This window comes from Mirounga leonina, unplaced genomic scaffold (genome assembly GCF_011800145.1).
Source record: "Mirounga leonina isolate KUSES-001 unplaced genomic scaffold, KU_Mleo_1.0 Mir_166, whole genome shotgun sequence".
NCBI classification, from domain to species: Eukaryota; Metazoa; Chordata; class Mammalia; order Carnivora; family Phocidae; genus Mirounga; species Mirounga leonina.
In genome coordinates, this window is record NW_023270418.1 from 27,926,089 (window position 1) to 27,950,386 (window position 24,298).

At 52.3% G+C, this 24,298-nt stretch overlaps 2 protein-coding genes across 2 annotated transcripts; one reads left to right on the top strand and one right to left on the bottom strand.

Moving 5' to 3' along the window:
• Window positions 1-1,619: 1,619 nt before the first annotated feature.
• On the bottom strand, window positions 1,620-12,117 carry PRPF19 (pre-mRNA processing factor 19). Its single transcript, XM_035012942.1, has 16 exons — window positions 11,885-12,117; window positions 10,085-10,234; window positions 9,824-9,900; window positions 8,918-9,059; window positions 8,761-8,834; window positions 8,574-8,636; window positions 7,674-7,715; window positions 7,465-7,539; window positions 7,032-7,107; window positions 6,764-6,873; window positions 5,156-5,311; window positions 4,863-4,932; window positions 4,550-4,635; window positions 4,071-4,241; window positions 3,827-3,932; window positions 1,620-2,139 (listed from the first exon to the last, which is right to left on the bottom strand). The coding sequence occupies exons 1-16, from the start codon at window positions 11,901-11,903 to the stop codon at window positions 2,042-2,044; spliced, it is 1,515 nt and encodes a 504-aa protein (XP_034868833.1). The 5' UTR covers window positions 11,904-12,117; the 3' UTR covers window positions 1,620-2,041.
• A 4,191-nt stretch (window positions 12,118-16,308) lies between these two features.
• TMEM109 (transmembrane protein 109) lies at window positions 16,309-24,295 on the top strand. Its single transcript, XM_035012943.1, has 4 exons — window positions 16,309-16,420; window positions 20,969-21,210; window positions 22,079-22,181; window positions 22,638-24,295. The coding sequence occupies exons 2-4, from the start codon at window positions 20,977-20,979 to the stop codon at window positions 23,027-23,029; spliced, it is 729 nt and encodes a 242-aa protein (XP_034868834.1). The 5' UTR covers window positions 16,309-16,420; window positions 20,969-20,976; the 3' UTR covers window positions 23,030-24,295.
• Window positions 24,296-24,298: the final 3 nt, after the last annotated feature.

Below are 24,298 nucleotides of genomic sequence, written 5' to 3' on the forward strand. Positions count from 1 at the left end.
GCGGCTCCCAAGGCCAGGAGAGCAGAGCCAGGCCCCAGTTCTAGAGCGGTGGTTTGGAAAAGGGTGGGGGTGGGACTAGAGTCCCTTTGAGATCCTCTGAGATGTATTCCAAGCCCCTCCCCTGCCAAAAAATGCATGTAAGCATGGACACAACACATGCTTCACACCACAGCGCCCCTCCTAACCCCGGAGTCCCCTGAGAACCTCCCTTTATCTCTTAAATGGTTTTCCTGGAAACAAAGCTGACCCAACGACGCAGAGTCACATCCAGCCAGGAACCAACCCATGGCTTAGTGCTGGGCTGGCGGAGGTCCGGCTCCGCCCTTCCCCACCTTGACTGGTGCTACCCGACCACCTGCAAAGAGCAGCTCCATCCCGTCCTCCTTTCAAAGTGTGTCCAGCCTCAGAAGAACCACGTGACAGCTCTTTTCTGAAAAAGGGACAACCCCACACTTTTCAAACCAGGATACCCAAAACTGGCCTTTGATTGGCAAATGTTGGAAAACCTCCAGGTGTTCAAACGCCGCCTCGTCACTCCCCTCTCGGGAGTTTCCTGTGAGAACTGAACTAACAAGAGGCTGGCGCTCGGAGATGCCCACTGCAGCGCCATCTGCCAACAGCTACAACTCTGGTGTGTGTTCCAAAGGCAGGGTCCACGGACCATTACAGATACACACACACAAAGGCCGTCCTAGTCAAACATCTGTGAAAACTGGGTCAAACAGTTAAAAGGTTTTGTTGCAGTTTTCAAAGGCCTTACTAGCTAGTAAGCATTGTGAGCCTCCGAGGGGGAGAGCAGCGGGCCCGAACTTTCTGGACCATGGGACGCTGACCCAGCAGAACACGCACGAAGCTGTTGCGTGGCACGAGTGGGGACCGCCGTGCTTGGCCGCACTGCCCCCCACCCCAGCATAGTACCTCAGTCACGGCCCCCCAAGTCTCACCTCACATTCCCTTACGGGCTCCAGCAAGCTTCCAGCCCAACACGCTGCGGGACTGCTCTTGTCCAGGGTCCTGAAGACCTCCCTGGGCCACCACCCCCACCCCTCGGCCCACCTCTGTCATTCCCCCTTAGAAACTCCCCCTGCCAGCAACACCCCTCCTCCCTTTTAGCAAATAAGCACTAAGACTTCAACTTCGTTATCACGTGCAAGAGGCCACCCCACCTTCAGTAGCCAAGGAGCCCTACTTCCACCCCCAGAAGAGGCGCTGGCGATCTCACCTTCTGTTGCTTTACTGTGCTGGCAGTCTCCCCAGGAACCAGCTCTACTTCCAATGTTCAAAAGCCAGAGTCTGGAAAATCTTCTGGATTTAAGCTGACCTGGGACAGGTTCTGCAGCACCCACAGCAGAAGACTCCTTCCTGACAGGTTCACACTTCCTCACCAGCAAAAAAAAGGCTATTTTTCCCTCACGTCCCCCTCCCTTGGCTGCTGTGGAAGGCAACCCCACAAGAAAGTGGCGGCACGCGAGCGACATCTGGCGACACAGATGAATGACTCTGGAACACAAGGTCGAGGCCTGCAGAGCCCTGAAGGGCCATGAAAGTCTTTCTGGCCAATGTGCTCCCTCCCCGACCTTCCCAGCTTGGGCTTCCTTTTATAGACACACACAGGGAGGTGCTGTTTATTGTTTTCTTTTTTTAATGAAACTAAATCACTGCTTACAAAAACCTGCAAGAACCCTCACGCCCATCCCCTTCACACTTCCCTTGGCTCAGCCTCTCCCCATCTCCCAGGAACTGAAACTCAATGAGTGCCATGAGGGGAGAGGCCCTGGGCTCCGACCCGAGCCTTCACAGGGTGACAGTTCTACCTCCCATGATCCTTCCTGTCAGGCTGGAGGTGGCATGGATGAGGGTGGTCCCCGCCGCCGTGGCTCTCAGGTCACCACCCAGACCAGAGTGAAATGATGTGAATGCCCCCCCCCAGAGACCCCCCCCCCCCCCAGTAGTCTCTCCCTTTCCTCCCCCCCACCCCCCTACCCTAATTCTACCCCGCTACTGAGATGAGGCCCAGCTCCCAGATCCAAAGGGCCAGGGCCTACAGACTGTAGAACTTGAGGCTCCTGTCCATGCCCGTTGAAGCGATGAACTTGGCGTGGTGCCCAAAGGCCACCCCTGTGGTCAGGCCGCTATGCTCTGAGGAGAGAGACAAGAGGCAGTGGTGAGGCTTCTCCCCCTGAGGGCTGAGCGCTGATCCAGAGGACACACTCCCAAATCCATCCAGTGCTCCCCGGGTCAGTGCTCACGTACTCTTTCCCCAGTCGCCTCTACGCTCCCGAGGGCAGGGTGCTAGTCCGGCCTGCACACCACCTGTCCCTAGGGCCTTACTTGACGCCTGGCATACAGCAAGCACTTGAGTTTTTCTTGTGGGCTGAATTAACAGATGAACGTCAGCGCCCCCACCTGAGCTTTCGGAGCAACTGCAATTCTGCTCAGTTCAAGTGCTAGAAGTGACTGGGAGCCGGCGGAGGGCACAACAGACCAAGCTGACAGGGTCTCGTTCTTCCCCTTCTCACAAACTTAGTTTTACAGATTTAGCTGAGTTTTCACTTCGGTTTAAAACTTCACTGCTCAGCTGGCTGGTATATGTTTATCCTTTGTAGTTAGTTCTAACTCCTTGCTTATCACTGAGACAGTTCCTTAGCGTGTTCTAGTTCAGGGGGTTCCCATTTAGGGAACCTGGGCCCCCAAAACAGGGCAGGGCTGGGCCAAGGGCAGAAGAGGCTAGGTGACACGCCACCCTGGATTCAGGTAGTTCATGAGCAGCAAAGCAAACTCCTTCTAGGTTTAGGGTAACACCTGGCACCCCGACTAGAGAGCCCAAGCTGGGCTGCCAGCCCGCTGCTCTACCTCACTCAACTCCAAAACCCCGGAGCCCAGTGAAGGGTCACAGCTAGGCCTGCACACCCCTGTAGCACACACACTGAGCAGGGCTCAGCGGGACGTGGGGGGCAGGAGGAGCATCCTGGGGCCCACCCACACCCTGCTGATCAGGGGGAGAATTTCATCAACAAGGACAGCAAGCAGCTGCCGTTCGCTCAGCTCCCTGGCGTGCAGCGGGCACCCTGCCACCGTGCGGGCCACTTCTGTGGCTCCAGCTGGGACATCTGCAAAGCAGTGCCAGTGTGACCTTTAAAAAAGGAAGAAGCTGCAGCTCTGAGAGAGCAAGTCATGTACCCAGAGCCACACAACTATTAGAGGAGGTTTGCAGCCCCCACTATCCACTGTGCCCGCACTACTTTTCTTCTCCAGCATCCACAACTGCAATCAAGTGATTGTGAACTCGCTCCACTTCCGCTTTCCTAAGCGGACTGGGAATTCCATTAGTGCAAGGCCTGGATCTCAGTCCCGGCTCCATCCCACAGCAGACAAAGACGCGATGGTGAGCAACGGCAAATCCTTACTATGTGCCAGACACTGTTCTATGTACGCACGTATGTGTCATACATACGGCTACTTCCTCTGTTTATACGCATGTGTACACACATACACAGATAACTTCATATACATACAGGCTCACCTAAACCTCACGACCACCCAGTGGAGTATGCACTGTTAGCATTCCCCAGAGAGACCGGGCAACTTGTCCAATGTCGCACAGCTTGAAGTGGACTTGAAGTGCTAGGGCTGGCATTTAAAGCCCAGCAGTCTGACTCCTGAGTTCATTTTCTTAGCCACTCAACTCTGTTGTCTCAGGTAGTGATGAAAAGCTGCCTAGGCAAACTCACGCCCGCCCCTAGAAATTCCTAGCCCGGTGGTATCTGCCCTCTTCATTCTGGGCCAGGGCACCCTGGGGCCTTGGGGTCCCACAGTCAGACCCTACCTGTGAAATGAAGAATCTCTGTCCACTGCTTGCAGATGTAGATCTGGACATCAGTGCCCCCGAGGGCCAGGTAGGTACCGCTCTGGTCAAAGATCAGTGACTTCACCTGCCAGAACCAGGAGAGAGGTCGCACGAGAACAGAAACTACAGGGCAGTCAGGGATAAACAGAAGTTAGATCAATTCGGTGAATAACCGACAACTGAGGAACCACAACTGACAGAGCAGAGGAGGGAGGGGGCACACCTCAAAGTTGTTATCCAGCTGCAGCGTCTTGAAGTTTTTAAGCTTGCGCAGATCCCAGAGCTTGACAGAGGAGTCATCGGCCGCCGTAGCCAGGTAGTAGCCATTCTCCGAGAAGGCAATGCTAGTGATGGGGCCCGAGTGGCCGGGGAAGTTGGCCACGTTGGTGCGCTCCTACGGTTGGAGGATGGGTAGCACAACATCACCCACTGGTCATGAGAGGGAGAAGATGGAGTTCACCAAATGCCTACCTCTGAGCCGTCCTCCTCCATCCTTCAGGGAAGGACCACTAGCAGGAACGGCAGAAGCAGATGGCCCACCCCAGGAACCCCGGACCACACCTATCACATCACACACACACACATGGCCACAGTCTCTCCACCCTTGGGACACCCCCAGGGCCAGGTGCCATCAGCACTTAATCACACCTCGTAGTCAAGAGCTCAGAACCTGGGCCTTAGATGGAGGCTGCCATGTCCCACCTTCAAGTCCCAGATCTTGATCTGCGAGTCCATGGTGCCTGTCCCAAAAATGAGCCCATCAGGGTGGAACTGCGCACAGGTGAGAGCTGTGGGAAAGGGAGATGGAGCTGTGGTCAGAGCCCACGGGAGAGACAAACACAGTGAAAGGTTCCTCGCTCTTCACACTGCTCACTATGCCCAGCACAATGCCTAGCACCTGGCAGGTGCTGGCAGCAAATGTATTTTAAGAAGAAACAAGCAAATGACTAAATAAAACATAAAAATAAAGGATAAGCAGCAAAAGACAGAGCCCAGCAACTGTGAAGTGACTTACAGCAGCCAGAGGTCTCATCTGTCACCTTGGTGAGCACACGCCCTGTCTGGATGTCAGAGAAGGCCCAGTACTGAAAAAACAGAGACAATGGAGCTAGTAAGAAAGTGGGTGCCCTTCAGGAAGGCAGGGACCCTATTTCGGCAAACCCTGGCAAAGCTAGCCCCTCTGAACAGAGGAACATTCTCCTCTGGGGTTCTGGGGAACCAGCTGGTGTTGGCAAGATGTTCCCTCCTCCCAGGATGTTCAAGCTCGGAAACCAGCAGGCCTCTGCAGCGTCCAGGCTGGGACCACACCTGGTCATCAGAGGAGCTCAGGAGGTAGTCCCCAGTGGCATGCAGGCTGAGGCCTGTCACAGCGCTCTCATGGGCCCGAACAACCTGCACACAGGAGGCATTCGGGACCGACCAAATCCTGATAGTAGCATCTGGAGAGGCAGAAAACACCAGCTCCTGAAAGGAAAGCGGAAGAGATGGACCATAACAATCTTACAAAAGGGGGCTGGGGACGGCCATAACCCCAACAACTGCTACTCTTTCAGCCCTGTCCTGCCTAGAGCCATCCATCCACCCAATGATGCCTAAGAGAGCCAACAGTAAATGCTATTTAAAACAGTAAATCAAACAGCAGTGGCCTAGATGAGGAAGCCTAACTATCTAGAGGTAAGAAGGACAGCTGTACCAGAGAACAATTTCCCACACCCTGTTTCTAGGACCAGAGAGAGCAACGTGGCTGGTGTGACTGAGGAACTGAGGTTTTTTTGGTTTTTTCTTTTAGTTTTATTTTACTTTGTTTAAATAGACACATGTAGCTAATGGCTACTGGCAGGGATAGCGCAGGTCTGAGCAGCACTGGGTCTAGGAGGGGCTGCAAGGGCATGTTCCACGTTCCAGTACCTCCCACGCTTCACCTCTGCAGGGGCAAGTTAATCCTCAGAAAAATTGGGGGCAGAGAGAACTTACATAGTGTCAGCCACCAATTATTTAGATTAGGACATTAAAAACTGTAAGAACCAACTACACTAGTTCGTCAACACGATTTTATAAGAGACATAACATATTAACACCCAGTCAGCAAGAAAGGAGTGCTTTCCATCTGAAATACATTTAGTTTTAGGGCTCCTGGCTGGCTCAGTCAGGGGAGCATGTGACCCTTGATCTCAGGGTCAGGAATTCAAGCCCCATGTTGGGCACAGAGATTACATAAATAAATAAAACTTAAAAAGAATAAATGAAAAACCAACAAATAAATACATTTAGTTCCATGAAAACTTCATGTTATTCATCTACTTCTAATTTCCTTAAGGGACAGGGAAAAGGCTGACTGTCTGGGAAGCACAGACTCAGCCACTCTCCTACAGTCTCAGGCCCAAACTGTCCCAGACCTCAAGACTCAAAACCTATAAGGTCAGTAACCTGGTCTAATGAGCTGCCTTTGCCCCCTACGCCAGCACCCATCTATTTAAGCCCACACCACTTTCAATAGTCAACATCAAGTTCCCCACCCCCAACCCCATAGGACCATGGGAATGTGGACAAACCTGTCCTTCCCAGATATGCTGAGTCAAGATTTTGCTGAGCTTTGTTCTCCATAGTTTGTATTATAGATACTGTAGGGTTTTTCCTCTTCCTAACATAACGTATGTCTATGAATATGCTTATTCAAGCTGTTTCCTCTCTTACCCTGCTCTGAAGGCCACTGCTCTAGGAGGTTCTACAGAGAACAGGGCAACCCCATTACTGCAAACAAAGGCCTAGTGCCCACTCTGGAGGCTCAGCGCTTCGTCGGGCCCGATTCACTTCAACAAGGACACAGTAGGGCACTGGATGACTGGGCCGCGACCCTAAGCCACTGCAGCAGGGCTCAGGAATGAGGAACCCAGGGTGACTGGCAGAACCCTTTACCTGGGAAGGATGAAACACCACACTGGTAACTTTCTTGGTATGGCCTTTGAGGGTGGCCAGGATTTGCTCAGAACTCTTGTCGAAGACGACAACATTTTTATCTGCCCCACCTAGAAAGGACCCAGATGAGATCCAAAAATGAGTCACGCCCACCTGGGTCCCTCTGCTGAAGAAGGTACTTTTGTCCCCAGGCCATGCAGAGGACAGGAGCATGCACCTTCCCCACCAGCCTCCCCGCCTTGGCCTGCTGGGCTTGGCTGGCTCTCACCAGTAAGAATCTTGTTGGTGTCGGCAGGACAGAGGTCCAGGGCAAGGATCCCAGGAATGCTGGCACTGTGCAAACCCTGAGCAGAGGGCACAACATCAAACCCAGTTGTGGCTGAATGCAGGCCGGCCATAAAGCCACACAACTCCCCCATTCCATCCCCAGCCCCAGGGAACAAGAGCGACCTCTGTTCCTCATCCACTGCACTTGGCCTTCTGCCCGGACACAGCGCCACCTTTGCGGCATTACTGGGAAAGCCAGCACCAGGCAAGAAGAGAAGCCCTGAGAGCTCTGCAGCCGGGGCAAGAAGCCAGGGCCGGGGCCGGTGCACAGCTCTACAGCCACCGCTCCCGATGCTGGCCGCCCGGCCCAGATACCGGCCCAGACGCCACGGGGGGCACCCTGACTCCCAGTTAGCGGGGACCTGGCCACTCACCACGTGGGATGCCACCTGCCGGTATTTGCTCAGCTCCTCCGGCTTCACCAGCTCCTCCGGCACCGTCTTCCCTCTCTGAGAAAAAGCAAAAGCCCCCCAACAAGAGCGGCAGTGAGTGCAGGATGCAGCGACCTCCCCTTCTCCCGAAGGCGGCAGCTGCCTCCACTGGCCAGCTCTCCCCTGGCTCCTCTGGCTCCGGGAGGACTCACCTTCTTACGCTCCGTGGTGAGCACAGTGGCCTTGTCTTGAAGCTGGGTGAGAGAGAGGAACAGGCACAATGTGAGACAAGTTACTTTGCCAGGGCAGCGGCATGCTAGACACTGGTCACATCTGCAAGTGTCACCTGCACTCGTGATCTGCCAGGTTCTGTGCTAAGGGCTTACGGGCATTCCCTCTTCTTACTCTCACCCCAACCTGATGAGATGGTGCTGACCTTACTTCACAGAGGAGGACACTGAGCCTCAGAGGAGTAAGGTCCCTTCCCCAAGGCCTCAGCGGTGACAAACGGCAGAGTGAGCACCTGAACCAACTCCCACACCAAGTCTACACCATCAAGAGAGCAGAGATGCAAGGTCAGCACAGACAAGACACAAACGATTAACTCCTACAAAAGGTGAGTTCTGTGCGTACAAGAGGGCACTGGCCCTGGAATCTGGCCCGCTCTGCCTTTGAATCTTAGGCTCCGGTTCTTTATCTGTAAACTAAAAATGGCAATTCCCCTTCTGTCTCCCTCAGAGAAAACACATGAAAACGTGTAACAAAGTGTTTTACAATCTGCAAAGAACCCCGTGAACAGTAAAAGCTACAAGTTGCACTTATCAGTAATTACAATCTTTTAAATTCTCACAAGTCTACAAAGTAGACACTGTTATTCTCAGTTTAGAAACAAGGAAAATGAGATACACTGTTAGTTAAGTCAGCCCAAGGTCATAAGGCTTCTAATAGGTGATAACAAAGCATGAACATGGGCAGTGCAGCCTGAGTCTGTGCTCTGCACCCCTCTGCTTCAGTCCCACATGGATGGGACTTCTATTCATACTGGACTCAAGGCAGAGGGTGAGAAGTGAGGGCCCACGAGCATTCCCACTGAGTGACTTCCTACAACTTACCTTCTGGATAATCTCGGGAGTCATTCCCACCAGCTCACCCAAATCCATCGGCTCGCCTGCACCCTGAAGACAAGAAAGTTAAAGGTTAGGGAGGCACAGAAAGCCAAAGACACGTGCAGAAGAACCACGTGCAACACCGCACACAGGGGCTATGGACTGGCGGGGGGTGGGGGCTGGCCATACTCACCGCAACACTCGGCTGTGAGCTCGGCACGGCCTGCGGCACGATGAGACCAGCCTGTGGTTTCAGGGTGGCCAGAGCTGAGAGAGAAGAATACATTAGAAATGGGGTATTACAAAGCAGGACCAGCCCAGAGTGGGGGATGGCGGGGCCGAGGCTGCACCTTCTCGGGCAGCTGTAACTTCCTTGGTGAGACGGGCAATGACACGGCAGGCGGCATCGTGCTGGTACAGAGCGTGGGACAGCTCTTGGCGGGTCGTCTGCAGCTGCTGGCGCAGAGTGAAGCTGTGCAGCATGACTGCATCCTGGGGAAGGGAAACGCCACTGTGAGGGGTTGGGGAGGAGCAGGGAGCACCCAGCAGAAGAGTCAGCCCTTGATCAAGAGGACACTGCCCCGTATTCCCACAGCCTGGACCAGTATAAGTAACTCAAGCGATACGTGAGGGACCAGGAACGTGCTGGCAGCCACTCGAGCTGCCACCCCACACCAAATACTGGGCACAGAGAGGAGTGGGAGCCCGCTCTTCCGCACCCCCATTTCCTGTAATTTACTGGCAAATCTCAACGTCATAGCGTCACCTCCCCACGAGGGAAGAATAATGCTGCTGCTGCCATTTATGGACTGCCCTCATTGTGTCAGGTACTGTGCAAGACAGTCGCTCAAGATGTATTCACTCATCCATCTTTTAGAGAGCCTATTACATACGGTGCAGCTCTTGGCGCAGGGGATATACTGATGAATAAAACAAATCCCTGATGTCACAGGGTTTATACTCTAACCTTATTCTAATTCTCCCCCAAACCCCGAGAGATTGGCACAAATCCTTGTCCTATAGTCAGGGAAACCAGGACTCACATATGAGCAATTTGCCCAAGGTCATATGGCAAATGAGCAAGGGAGCTAAGTGTGAAACCCAGATCTGTGTGAGCTCAACAACCAGGCTCCTCCTCCACTATCATCCTGCCCCTCAAAAAAAAAAAAAAAAAGCTCCATCTTTCCCAACCCAAGTCTTAGAGCAGTGGTCCCCTCTCTTCAAGTAGAGACATCAGTTCTCTTCCACAGACTCACCCACTCATCCTGCAAGGCTTTCAGAATGGCTGGGATGCTGGTAGCAGAGGGAGGCTTGGGTCGGATTGGGTGAGCAACTGCCAAGAGAGGGAAAGCGGGTATGAAGAACCATAACCCGGGGACTCTTCCTCTCCCCCACCTCTTTCCTCTTTAGCCTGCATTAACAGAACACCATCTCCTCGTCCAGTGCGCTGGCACCACCTCCCAACTTCTCAAGCTCTGAGCTAAAACAGCCCTGGACGGAGGCCAGCCACCAGGCACCTTTGATGTCAATGAGCTGCTCCTCGGACAGAGGCTGGTTGTTGATGGGGTCTGTGCCATTCTCTGCAATATACTTCTCAATGAGCCGCCGCTCGTAAACATGATTAGAGACAGGGGACACGCACGGGTGCTCTGGCACTTCATTGGAGACTGTGGAGAAAAGGCAGGCAGTGAGCTTGGAGTGGTGAAAGGGACCCTGGGACAAAGGGATGCCTCACAGGCAACTGGCCCCAACAAAACCACACGTCCCCACATTCAACTAACAGAAAGCAGGACATGACACTAGTTTTGTAGTGTCCCCAGCATCTTTTCAGCTACATAACTAGCTTCTGCATCACTCTCCTGACAGGTAGTCAATCAACAATTACTGCATGACTACTATGTGCCACGTACCTACAGAGCAGTCAATGATCCCCGCCCATCTCCGTCTGGAACAAAGATGCCCAGGCACCCATTATACTCCAGGACACAGAAATACACATGGCCACTCAAATCTCAGTCTAAAGCCAAAATGGATTATCAAAGAAATTACAAATGTTACATTAAGAAGAAACACTTACAAGGCATTCATCAGGTGCCAAGCATGATTGTAAACATTTTCCATAGATTGACTCATCCTCACAACAACCCCCAACAGAGGTATCATTGACACGCCTGCCTCAGTAGACTATGCACCCTTGAGGACAGGGATTACAGCTGGTCTGACTTCCAGTACGATGCAGATGCCCAGCAGGCATCCAGTAAACATCTAACAAAAACATCTAAACACAATCAAATGAAAGGAAGGATGGTGCTGGGAATATGGAAAAAACCTTCCTCAACACTGAAAGAAAACAATGAATGTGAAAATATTCTGCAAACTTTAATTTCTTCACTATGAAAGATTCCTTTATCTGGCCCTCATTTCCCTTCCTTCCTTCCTCCCTCCTTTTGGATTCATGGAGAGGTTCTGAGAAGAGCACAGGGCTTCCGAGTTGGAAGCAAATAGAGAAAGGGATGTCCTAGTAACCTGATGACACAGTGAGAATGGAAAACATCTGCGTGCTGCATTAAAATACCAGAAGGAAAGACCATGCAAGGCAGGAAAAAAAAGCATGGATCTGGGGTCGGAGAAACGACCTCCGCCACAGTCTCCTCCAGCCTTACATCCTCATCTGTAAAACCCCGATCTTCCTTTCTGCTTTGGAGAACTCTTGTGAGGATAAAATGAGATCACGGACTTGGAAGCGCCGAGTCAACCAAAGGCTTTATAAATGTGCGCTGTGTTTGTTTGGTAGTCGTACAGGGTGAGGCTGGGAGCCAGGGACCTGGATTCCAGCCCTGTCACTGCCTCTAACTCGCTATGTGACCTTCGCAAATTGCAGAATCTCTGACTACCCGAGCGGGACCTCAGACGTCATGCAGCGCAATGCCCTCTTTTTGCAGCTGTGGAAACTGAGGCCCAGAGCCTGCGCCAGATCACAAAGCCAATCGGAAGGGAGATCCTGCACAAGCTCGATTCCTACACCACAGCTGTTTCCCTGCACCAGCTCCCTCCATCCAGGCCTCAGTTCACTGCGTAAACAAGGTGCTTGGCCTCAGTGACGTCTGCGACAATAAACTTGAGGCGTTATGTAAACTGTGAAGCGCTGCGCAAATGCACCCCACGCCGAGGAGGAGGACCCCCGCGCTGACAGGCCGCCGCCCTGCCCCCAGGGAGCCCTGTTTTCGCCTCCGCCCCGACCCCTGCGGCCCGCAGCTCCAGTCCCGCTCCGCGCTCCGGCCCCCTGCGACCCGCGATCGGCCGCAGCCGACACTCACTCGAGCAGATCAGGGACATGGCGCCGTCGCTGCGCTCCGAGGCGCCTCACACCGGGCTCCGGGATTCGCTTCTGCGCCCCCCCGGGCCGCTTCCGGTTCCCCGCTGCTTCCGGGACGCTCCGCGGCTAGCGGGGAGCGACCCCGCCGAGCGATGCACGCGTAGCGCTTCACGTGGGGCTGCGGCCGGTCGCGCGCCTCAGCCTCCAGCACCTAACGGAAATTGCCCTTTCCCAGAATGCAACCGGGCAGGAAAGGGCCCGCCTGGGAACCTTCGGCCATTTCCGGACCGACTCGGCGCCTTCCGTAAAGCGCTCCCGGAGCCTGGGGCAGAGGAGGTTCCAAACTACATTTCCCACAATGCAGTGGGATTTTTAAAGCCAATGTATTGAGCAACACTTTCTTGAGACCGTCGTCTTACAAACTTTGGAGTGTATGAGAATTTCCTAATGAACTTTTTAAAATACATCTTCCTGGGGTCCGCCTTAAGAGAGTCTGCATTTTTCGTGTGTGCCCCACGTGATTCTGAGGCAGGTGTTATCTCCGACCACGCTTTGAGAGACAGGGCTCGGTGACCGCGAAGAAAGCGCAGGTGCAGATGGGTAGAGAAACTAGCACTGAGGAAAAAACTGTTCTGGTTCTGCCTCTACTCCCAATTTGCGCTGTGATCGTGGGCAAGTCATCTCCTTCTACGCCCCTCTCCTCCATGACTTCCAGGCCCCTTCCAGCTCAGATCTGTCAGGTTCTAAGTGGCTCTCTGTAAGAGGCTCTAAGGAGTCATGTACAGAACACGTGGTGTGGGCTATAAGGGATCCAGACAAAGCAGGACAGACAAGTGTAATCAGGGAAATCTTCGTGGCTGAAGAGGGGTGAATGAGCTGGATTTTGACAGGTAGGCAATATTCAGATAGAAGGGGAGAACAGAGGGCATCCCAAGAAGAAGAGCATGAGCAAAGGCTTGGAGAGAATAAAATTTACAGGTATGAGGGGCAGAATGGCATAGGAGCCTGAAGTCTGAAGTCAGATTGCGGGTGCTCTAATCCCAGCCCAGCCAGCTAGTAAACTGTGTGAACTTCTCTGCCTTACTTTCTTCATCTGTAAAAAAGGGGAATGATAACAAAGGTTGAACTAGCTCATAGGGTTGTTGTGAGGAGTTAATATTTAAAAAGTGCTTTGGGGGCCGCTGGAGTGGCTCAGTCAGTTAAGCGTCCTTCTCTTGATCTCAGCTCAGGTCTTGATCTCAGGGTTGTGAGTTCAAGCCCCGCTTCTAGCCTACTTAAAAATAAATAAAATAAATAAAAAGTGCTTTGGACTTTGCCTGGCACATAATAAGTACGATATACATATTCGGGTTTGTTATCATTATCCCTGAATCCAAGCAAGATTGTCCAAACTACTATCATGTCTCCCCTGCAGCAGTAAAATAGCATCCTAATTGGTCTTGCTTCCAGCCTAGCCTTCTAATTCACTCTTTACAGAACAGCCAGTGATCCACTTTCCATGAAAAATCTATTCCTGCTACTCCCCAGGCTTTCCATTCATCCAACAAATATTGATTGGGTGCCTCCTAAGTGCCAGACTCCACTCTGATAACTAGAGATACAAATGGTGAACAAGGTTTCTGCTCTCTTGGAGCTTACATTCTTTTTTTTGGAGGGGGGGAGGGTGGCGGGGTGGCAGAGACAATCAACACATCAGAAGAAAATTCCAGAGTGGTAAGTGCTAAGAATAAAACAAATCAGAGAAAGATGGATAGGAGGTGGTGTGGCTGGGAGAGATGGGCTGCTTTAAGCAGGGTATTCAGGGAGGGCATCTCTGAGGAGGTGACATTTTTGCTGACACCTGAATGAGGGAGAGTGTTTCTGGCAGAGAAAACTTGCCCCCAAGTCCTGCACCATCTAGCCCCTACTGACCTCCACCACCACACCTCATCTTCCCTCCAGCCACACTGGCCTTTCAAGTCCTCAAACTTAGCCCCTCTGGCTGGTTCCACTACTTGTGCCTGGCTCACCTTCCTCCTCTCTCCTCCCCTCCTATTCCCGCCAAAGTAAACTTTCAATCTCATCTTAAATGGCACTTCCTCTGGGGCTTTTTTCTTGACCCCTGTCTGAAGTTTAGACCCCAAAGCACCCTGTAATTCTCCTTCAAGCCATTCTGGTAGCTATAATCATTTGATTATTTAATTGCTTACAAGTGTCTGTTTGATATCTGTGTTCTCCACTAGACTTAAACTCTGTGACATCAGGAACCATCATTGTTCTGGTCACTGTTGTTCCTCAGAGTCTAACACAGCACCTGACACACAGTGGGAACTTCATAACTGTTGTTGTTTGAATGACAGGCTGCCCGACACCAAGTATCTTGAATATTTGGATTGATAGGGAATAAAATGGATGCATTTAGTCAGGGTCTTGAACCAGAGGCTAATTAGACTTGATAGGGCTGGCAGTAGAACAGCAGCTGAGCTGTGGAGTGATAGCTACACTTCCAAAAGATTCCTCTGGAACATACTTATTGAATGGGTTGGAGGAGAACAGACTGGAAGAAGAGAGCCAGAAATTCATTTGTTGAACAAATCCTTATTGAGTACCCACTGTGTGCCAGTCAAGCACTATCCTGGGCATTAGGGATACCACTGTGAGCAAAAGCAGAGGTGTCCCTATCCTGGGGAGCTTAGGGCTGTGACTGAAGAATGGAGAAAACAGGCAGTCCTTTCAAGGCTTGTGAATTTCAAAAGCCAGCCCCTCATGGATAGAAAGGATATAGGGTTAACAATAGGAGTAAATATTACAGGTAAGAACTTGATCTCAGAGTCCTCCCCACTCCCCCCAATCTCAAACTCCCACAGGGGAGCTAAAGATCCCCTAGGCAGGGAAGGAAGACATAGTAAAAAAGGGATATATGTGTACCTATAAGTCGCACCTTGAGGAAGGAGCTCTCTGCCTTGCTCCCTTGGCCAAGGCTGCTGCTACTCAGGAACTAAGGGGACATGTTGGCCAGTAACCCAGACGAAGCTCCATTTCTCAGGTGGATTTAGTGGCAACCTGTGTGGGCAAGTGATGGAAGAGTAGGCAAGACAGTGCAGCTCAACTGACAGGATTAGTGACACTTTGGCCCCATGTTAATTTTCCAAACACTGTGTACACTCTGAAAACCAAGGTGGGAAGAACCCCCAACTGAGATTGTTTCTACTACTCAGATGGAAAAGAGCTAAAAAGAAAGTGACTTGTCATAGCGGGGGTGGGAGTGGGGAGTTACATTTCTTGCACAGGAATCTGTGACCTGAGATTGGTAGTCCTACAAATCAGAAACCTCTCACAAACAAATGTACATTTGTAACTGTTAGAAAAGCTGCAAGGTGAGGCCCAGGATGCTACCAGAGCCTGTTCTGGAAGAAAGAGAACCTTAGCTTAGGCAGGTAGATGGATGCGGCTGAGAAACATCTCAAGGAAAGAAACAACTGGAGGAGGTGACAGGCTGGTTACTGCTGAGTTGTGTAGTCTGGGAAGAAGGCACAATTAGAAGGCTGATCCAGGGAGGATGGGGAAAAAAAAGAGTTCTGTTTTAGAATGTTGAGCTTCAGGAACTGTTTTAACATCTAAGGGGGAGATTTCCTAAGGCAGGCAATTTGAGAGAGGTATTCAGACAGCAACTTGGATTTTTTTTTTTTTTTTAATATTCACTCTCGTTACTTGATTGAATCTCCACACACTACTGTGAAGTGAAGTGATATTTTTAGGACTGTATAGGAAAGTCGAAAAGCTGAGGTCAAGAGGGATGAAGCAATGTGCCTAGAATCACAAAGCAGGCAAGGGATTGCCTCATCCCAAACCCCTGGTTGTTCACCTTCACGATCTTGCCTTTTTTTTTTTTTTTTTTTTTTTGTAGAAATGGGGTCTGGAAGTTGGTTCCTTTCCTTCTCTAAAACTGAGTGAACAATTGGGAGCTATCTGCAGGGCTCCGGGTGTGTAACTGCTCTCGGAGGGGGCGGATGCAACTTCCCAGCGCTAGCGCCTCTTACTGCTCCTCTAACACCTTTTTCCTTTGTGCCTTTTTAGCGCGAAAGTTCCTCAAAAGACCAGGTGCCTCTTGATTAGAACTACATTTCCCACAAGGCCCCAGGAGGCACTGACTAGCCCGAAACTACATTGCCCGGAATGCTGAGGTATTGAAGAGAGGGATGGGCTTCGACTCCGAATTTCAAAGATCAGTTTACTTACTTCACAGGCCAGATATAGTCACTCCTTCCCCCTTTCCTGCCAGAAACTTCCGTTCCCAGCTCAAACTTCCGATCCCACTCTTTTTCGGTGGGAAAGCTTGGTTGGGAAAGGAGGGGGTGGGGTGGCAACCGTGATTAGGAGGGTAGGGCGCATGCGCCCACGGCGCAGGGTTTGGGCTGGGAGGGGGACTGGTCGGTCCCCGGGCTCATCCCGCCTTGCGCGTGCGCAGACGATAAACCAACGCCCCGGAGTTGAAGCGCGGGTTTGGTGGCGCGTTTTAGCGAAGTCGCACGTGAAGGGCAGTAGTGGCCGGAGCCGGGTGAGTGCCAGTGGAGACCGGGCCTCAGGGGCAGAACGCGGGATGGGCAGGCGGCAGCCGCCGCAGGTGGGAGCGGGGCGGGGCCTCGAGGCCTGGCGAACACGCGTGGGGTCCGACGGCGCCCGGCGGAGGGAAACAAACTGGGGACCGGGATCCTGGTTGCTATGCAACAGGGGGCGTCGTTACTAGGTAACAGGGAGGCACGCGTTTCCGGGGTGAAGAGGGTTCGGAGCTCTGCTCAGAGGTTCGACTGAGGCGGGGCGGCTGCCCGGCTGGGGTACGAGGCTAGCGCTGCGCCCCTCGACCCCGCCTCACGGCCCAGCTTCCCGCGGCCTCGCTTTGAGCACCTCCGGGTACCCTGAGCCCCTTGGGGTATCCCGAACCCATGGGCCGCGCCTCGTCCCTTGCCACCGACGCCACCCAGCAAGGCTTGGCAGGGGACTTGCTGTTCGAAATAGCACATGCCACTGACACCCTGTCTGGGGGAGGCTGGGCCCTGGGGAGGAAGCTGCCCCTTTGCCCGTCGCCCTGCCCCCAAACAGTTGCTGGGCAGCAGCTGTCAGGGGTTTAGCGGGGGCTGCCCCCACCTGCCGGGACGCTGACTTCATTTTCCTCAGTGGCAGCTTCGCCCCACCAAGGAGCTTCCTTTCAACGCAGCTGTGCTTCTCCGGTGGCCGCTGCCTATTTGGATCAACTTTAAAATAAGCCTTTTCTCCCCACCTCTCCCTTGCTACTCTCACAGCTTCTTGGCGGTCTTCTAATATTCCTTTCACAAGCATCTATTAGTCATTGTTCTGTGCTAGGCAATGAGGATTCCAAAAAAAGTTGTCAAGTCTAACCGGAGGCGGTCAAAGTCTAATGGGGGAGGCTCGCCTATAAACTGCTAAATTATGCTACAATGTAATGAGTGGTGTATTGGCTGTCTGTGTACTTGACCCTTAAGGTCTACAAAGCTCTTGCAGAAACGTAGTAGTAGTTCTTAACCCTGCTTAACCCCATTTTGCATTGAGGAGACTGAAACTCAGATTAAGGAATAGGCATAAGGTAGTGGCTTCTAATTTGTGGCAGAACTGAGTCTGGGATGCAAGTCTCGGTTCCTTTGTCTCCTGCCACACTTTGGAGGCTTTGCCTAAAATAGACTTCCTGCGCTGCTGATCGCTTGTGGCAGCTGTCTGGTTATGCATATCAGAAATCCTCGAGGGGCTCTAAAAACAAAATGCTGAGCCCTTCTTTGGGAGAGTCCAAGGTGGCCGCTCTTGGGGCAGACATCCTTGCTTGAACAGGCTCTACAGACAGACCTTTCTGATGGGCGGCCAGAGCTGAGAACCACTCTTCTACCGGGGCAGCTCTGAGCAATGATAGGAAAAATCAGGGCCGGCAGAGGGCACTAAATCAGCTGCCCCTCCTGCCACGTAGTGATTCATGGTGTGAAAGGAAGCTAACCAGAGGAAGGAGCCTTGGCAGGGGGTGTGTGGACTGCCCCGCCCTGCCCTCTTGGCAAACCACAGCTAAACATATAGTGCCTCCTTACTACCTTAGTTAAGTGAAGCACTTTCCCAGCTGAGCCGGGTTCTCCTGGCCCTGCCTGAGCCATCTTACAGAAACCTGGACAGAAGTGGCAGGTCTTGCCCCAATCTTTTGCCGTCCTCATACCTCTTGGTACAAAACCATGACCTCTAAGTCCAGCAGGTGGGCCATCTCCCGGTGGGAATCTGGATGTCCTCTCCCTTTGAGCTTGTTGCTAGTTGGTGGAACTTTCAGTGCCTTGAGGGCAGGGACCGTGTCTTTCTGAGGCAGCAGAGGGGTGTGGAACAAGCAGAGAGGCAGGATTTAGATCCTGGGTTCTGGAGGCAAGGCCCGGTTCTGTTGTGTGAGCTTGAACAAGTCACTTGACCTCTCTGAGCCATAGTTTTCTGAGTAAAATGTGGAATCACAGAACCTTATCAGGTTGTTGTAAGAGTTAAATGAGATGGTGAGGAGACAAGCACTTTGTAAATTATAAAGCACCACACTCATACACAAATAAACATATGCTTAACAAGATACAGACACACTCAACTGGGGCAGGTGGCCGCTTGTGTACATAAATATAAATACACACACATACAATTTGTTGTTGTTGAATGCCTACCATTTGAGGCCAGGTATTGGAGGAGATGATGTTTAAGACGTATTTCCTCTCAGAGCTCGAGACTGCGTGGCTCTTGACTGCCATGGCTTCTCTTTATTAAAAGTATTTGATTGGGCTGCAGTGAGGAGATGAACAACAGTGAGGCTGATCCTTGCTGCCTAGAAAGGACCTAGAAGAAACAAGAAGGAATCCTGTTAAATAAAACAATTGGAAGAAACGGACCAGCCAGTGAGCTGCACCCTTATCTGCAAAGGGTACACTGTAGAATCCTGCTAGATTTGGTTTCTGGTGCACTTCAAAAAGTCAGCTGGCAAGGCAATGATGGCTTCACGGGGGAGGGTTTATTCCAGGTCCCCTGGCTCCTGTTGACTGGGGCAAATGGCTGCCTGAAAGTTGAGGATCACACAGAATGCCAGAGGCTCCATGGGGGGAGCAGCTCATGTCACCCTGACCTTCTAAAACAGAGGAGATGACATCTGATCCCTCCTGGTAGAGGTCCTTGGATATAGGACCCAACCCAAGATAGCAACCCTGCTCTTTAAGTTCCCAGGGTGGTTATGACCCAGATAGCTCAGGAACTGACCTGTGCTTTCCTCACGTCTGACCACTGACTGGCAGGCAGGAACCATCTGGTTCTTGATTTACGCCAAAGAGAGTAGAATAAAAGGCTTCCCAGCCTGAGGTCTCTCCCCATGAACGCGTGTTTTGCAGCCCTGCTTGATTCCACAGACCTCAAGAGGAACTTAGGGCAGCTGTTTCTGGGCCAGAAAGTGCACGGATATGAAATTTTTATAACTCTTTCTTGGACTCTTCTCCACTGCACTAAGTAAGAATGGGAACCTCTTCCCTCTCCTCTATCCTGGTGGCTCCCATTTCTGGCCAACTCCCTGAGTGATCTGCTAACTGCAAACACTTCAGATACCTGGCTGCTCCTGTACCCGGGGCCTGGCTTAGCCTCTGATCGTCGGGTCTCAATCATGGAAACTCCCTGGAGCTACAGGTTCATTTCTGAGCCTGGAAGAGAACAGGGGATTTGCTGGTGCTGTTTGACATTTCTCAAGCACTGTGGCAAATGGAAGGTAGACTTGGCAAACATTTTTTTTTGGCTGATCCACACCTGCTTCAGTGAATCGGTACTTATTGGGCCTTAACTTGCCTGTAGCATCACGTTAGGCGAGCTCAGAGCACAAAGCACAAAGTGGTTAAGTGAATTGTCACCAGTCATTCACGGAGATGACTGGTAGATGCCAGGTTTATTTTAGCTCATGAATAATCTATTGCGTGACTTTCTAAATCACTTTTGAGACTGACTTTGGAGATGACCCAGCTGGGCGGTGTGTGCGAGGGGTCTGACATCAGGTGCACCTGGGTTCAAATCCTGGTTTCCCCACTTACTGCTTCTCCCACCTCCGTTTCTTCACATCAGTAAAATGGACTAAAGTAACAATGCCTACCTGATGGCAGCGATTGTATGAGATCGGTGGTGCGTGGTTCGCTTTTTATTAATAATAGTATCTTTCCCTAAAGGTTGTGCTTTAATCCTTTGTCTGCCTTGGAGGCTGGGGAGTTGAGATCATTCTGTGTCAGCGCATCTCATCTTGGCGCAGTGGAATCACCAGGGGAGATTTGCAGGTCTAAACCTAAGTCACAGCCAGTGACACCAGGACCTCTGGGCTCTGGACAGAGGCATCAGTAGTTTGGAAGCTCCCAGGTGATTCCAGTGAGCAGCCAGTTGAGATCCACTGTGTTACCTTCACTCCCAGGGAGTGTGCAGTTCAAAGCAGAAGCTCAGGTTCAAGTCCTGATCTTTCTGCTTAGCCCAGTGACCTTGGGCAAATGCCTAAGTCCTAAGTCTCAGTTTCTTCTCATTTGTTACCGGGAGGGCGAGGAGGTTCATACCCACCTCGTACGACGGTCCTGCAGAGCAGATGGCATGTGTGCCGTTCTTTCTTGCTCGAGCACGTACCTGAGCGCTGCCCTTTACATCATTACACAGCAATAATCGTATTTGTGTGCTATTTTTTAAGTTGTTTTTTTATATCAGCTTTACCTTAAGTAGATTATAACCTCCCTGGGGACAAAGCCTTATAGTCTTACACTTTTTTTTTTTTTTTAATACTCATAGCACCTAAGGCCCAGAGATAGGATTTTTAGAACTGGAATAATCTAGCTCTTCTCATCCACCTGAAGGCATTGAAGAATACTTGCTGGTTAATTAATATGCAAGTGGTAAAGAATGTGAAGGAGGCACCCATGAGTCAGATGGTCGTGCCCAGCTTCAGTTGAAAGACCCAGTTCTGCCTTTCTCAGCTAACAGGGTAGGGGTGGAGGAGGGTGTTGGGGCAAGTCATAGCTGGGCCAGTGGGTGTCCATGCCAGTTCTGGCTCCCTGCTCACCCTGTGCTTCTCTCCTGGCAGACCCCGCCATGGCAGGCCCAGACAGCAGTTCACCGTGGGGCAAGCATGTGCTCAAAGTCATCCTGATGGTCCTAGTGGCCCTCGTCCTCCTCCACTCAGCATCATCCCAGTCCCATGCAGACTTTGTGCCACCAGGCCAGCAGAAGGAGGCCCCAGTTGATCTCTTGAGCCAGATAGGTCGCTCTATGTGGGGAACACTGGATGCCTGGCTTGGGCCAGAGACCATGCACCTGGTTTCCGAGGTAAGGACAGTGGTCCCTGCTGTGACCACACATATCGAAGAGAGATAAAGGGGGAGACGTTCATAGTCACCCTGTCTTGGCTCCACATCTTCTGTGTGTCATAATCCCTGGTGCAGAGAGCCCCACATTCCACAAAATGAAGCCAGACAGTACCTGCTTTTTGCAATCCCATTGTTTGATTCCTGCCCTGGGACCTTTAGCTCTTTCCCTTCTTCCTGCCCTTTCTTGTCAGAAAGACTGAGAAATGAACCAGTCTTTATAAACCCATGTCACTGGATGACGATAGAGTCTGACTTTGGTCTAAATCTGACCTAAAGTCTTAAATTGGCAAAATATCAAGACCTGAACCCTGTAGAGGTAGAGGTAGGTCTGACTCAGGGCGTAAGGCAGGGCTGTCTCTTCTCCCTAAGGGCATCCCAGGCGTGGCATCACAGACTTTGCATAGGTCATTCTAAACAGTCCAGCCGCTCATTTATAACATCCATCACCCAGTAGAGTTGATTGACCCCTTTTTCACTGAAACATCCTAACCCTTCACAGATGTTGCTTCACACAACTTCGTGATTCCCTGGGAAGACCCCAATTTCACAAGGTGACTACCATAGAGATTTGTTGATTTCCCACACACACATTCATCTACTACCATCACCAAAGTATTCTGGCAAGTCAGTTGAATGAGGGCCCAGATGTCCCAAGTTCCAGTTCAGGAAGGACACACGGCCTGCTGTCCCTGCTTGGTGGGCTAACCTTTGGCTGAGAAGGAGGTGGGACCCGTTCGTCCCGGGCTTTGCCGGGCGGGGGTCAGAGGCCTAAAGGAGAAGGAGCGTGATTGATTGTGGACTCATCTCCTGCCCTGCTCTTTCCACAGACCTTGTCCCAGGTGATGTGGGTCATCTCTTCAGCCATCTCGGTGGCCTTCTTCGCGCTGTCTGGGATCGCTGCACAGCTGCTGAATGCCTTGGGAGTGGATGGTGAGCACCAGAGAACTGGTCAGGTCTCCCAGAGCTTAGCCTGTCACTTCCTGTTGGTGGGACTTTATCTTTTCAGGGCCCAGACTTTTTCCCAGCTGCTTGACGCCTGCCGGGTTTCCCCAGAGGCAAGCATAAAAGTGGGCTAATGACTGCAGCCTCCCAGGTGTTTGCTTCGTGTTAGGCAGAGCATGGTGCTAAGCCATAGTATCTCATTTAACTCTTACCCGCAGCCCAGAGAATCACCCGCATTTTGCAGAGGAACCCGTTCAACCAAGGGCAGTAATCTACGCCCGACCAGCAGGAGCGGGAGCTGAGATTCAAGCTCCTATCTTTGTGACCCTGTGGGAAAGGGTTTTTCCTTTGTAAGGGGGTTTAGCTCCTCCCCCTTCTTTGGTTCTTGACCCCTGTGCCCTGACCACTCCAGGTTGGCTGATTCTGTAACTCTCCCTCTTCCAGGAGACCACCTCACCCAGGGCCTGAAGCTCAGCCCCAGCCAGGTCCAGACATTCCTGCTGTGGGGTGCAGGGGCCCTAGTCGTCTACTGGCTTCTGTCTCTGCTCCTTGGCTTGGTCTTGGCCTTGCTGGGGCGGATCCTGTGGGGCCTGAAGCTTGTCCTCTTCCTGGCCGGCTTTGTGGCCCTGGTGAGGTCAGTGCCCGACCCCTCCACCCGGGCCTTGCTCCTCCTGGCCCTGCTGACCCTCTACGCCTTGCTGAGCCGGCTCACTGGCAGCCGTGCCTCGGGGGCCCAACTGGAGGCCAAGGTCCGGGGGCTGGAGCGCCAGGTGGAGGAGCTACGCTGGCGGCAGAGGCGGGCAGCCAAGGGGCCCCGGAGCGTGGAGGAGGAGTGAGAAGGCCGCCGGACAAGGCCACCTTCGCCGTACCAAAGAGCTGCACTGCTTCTGGATCGCACAGCCCTCCTTCCGGCCCCCGGCCCCTTTCTTGCCCTGTTTCTGAACTGTCAGAGCCTTCATCCCTGCACCAGACCCCCTAGCTGAGAAAGAGGAAGACCATGACCCATGATGGACCCCAGGAGCCTATCTTCTGAGGTTCTCTGTCTGGAATTGGTTGTCCTAACCCTTTCTCTGCTCCCAGCCTGCCTCAGTCAGGCTGGGTTGGCAGGGTCTCCCCTGTGGCTTGTGCATCTGTTCTCAGTGGACATCCCTGCCATTGGTCTCCCGTGACTCAGCCGGCTCCCCCCTCTCCTCCTGCCTTGCCTTCCTCCTGATGCTCTCACTCTCCTGTCCTTCTGGAGCTCCTCCTCTGCCAAGTCCCCAGCTTCCTTCCTGTTTGTCTCCTTCTAGCCCTGCACTCCACCCAAACCACAGTCCCTCGAGGCATGTTCCTGTCCTCTTCATTGCGTAGCCAGGGGGAAGAGGCAGGGCATATGGGACCTGAGGGGAAGGGCTGGGGGGAGTTCCCAAAGGGTTTGGGAATAGAATGTACATTGAGTCTGTTACAAGTGCCTTAATCCGAGCCAGCAGGGCCCTCTGCTTGCCCGCCGCTGTACTGTATGTAGGAAAGTGCACTGTGGCTGCTTTGTGTCAAGAAGAGAGTTTTCCCTCTCAGAATCTTGATTCCCCTTCAGCCAGAGCAAAAGGTGACTGACTGCTTCATAGGCTTGTGCCTGCAAGTAGGACCCTGCGGTGGCCATCAGATCCCCTGTGGGGATTTCAGAGACACTGAAGGAGAAAGGAGGACTTCTCTCGTCCGCACAGCTCCAGACGGTTCTCCACCCCTCTCCCTCCACTCACTGCCACTAAGGAGTTGCTCATCAGGGTCCACCCCAGTGGCCTAGGGGGAGTGCAGAGCAGACACACCAGAGCTGCACACCATGGCCCCTTCCTCTCCCAAGCTCCAAGAGGGGCAGGGTGCCTGCCACCTGAGCCCTCTCCACCAGGGGTCTCATTCTTCCTCTGAGGCTCTGGTGGTGGTGGGCGTCCTCTGCCAGGGCCAGCACAGGATGTGAAGAATGAATTCAGTGCTCAGTTCTTACTGTTAAGGTCTGATGTGGAATCACAGCAGCAGTGATATATATTTTTATCAGCGCTTGGTTGGTTTTAAATAAAATGCACGCTATTTTATTATCTCGTTCATATAAAATGTATTTACTCAAAGTC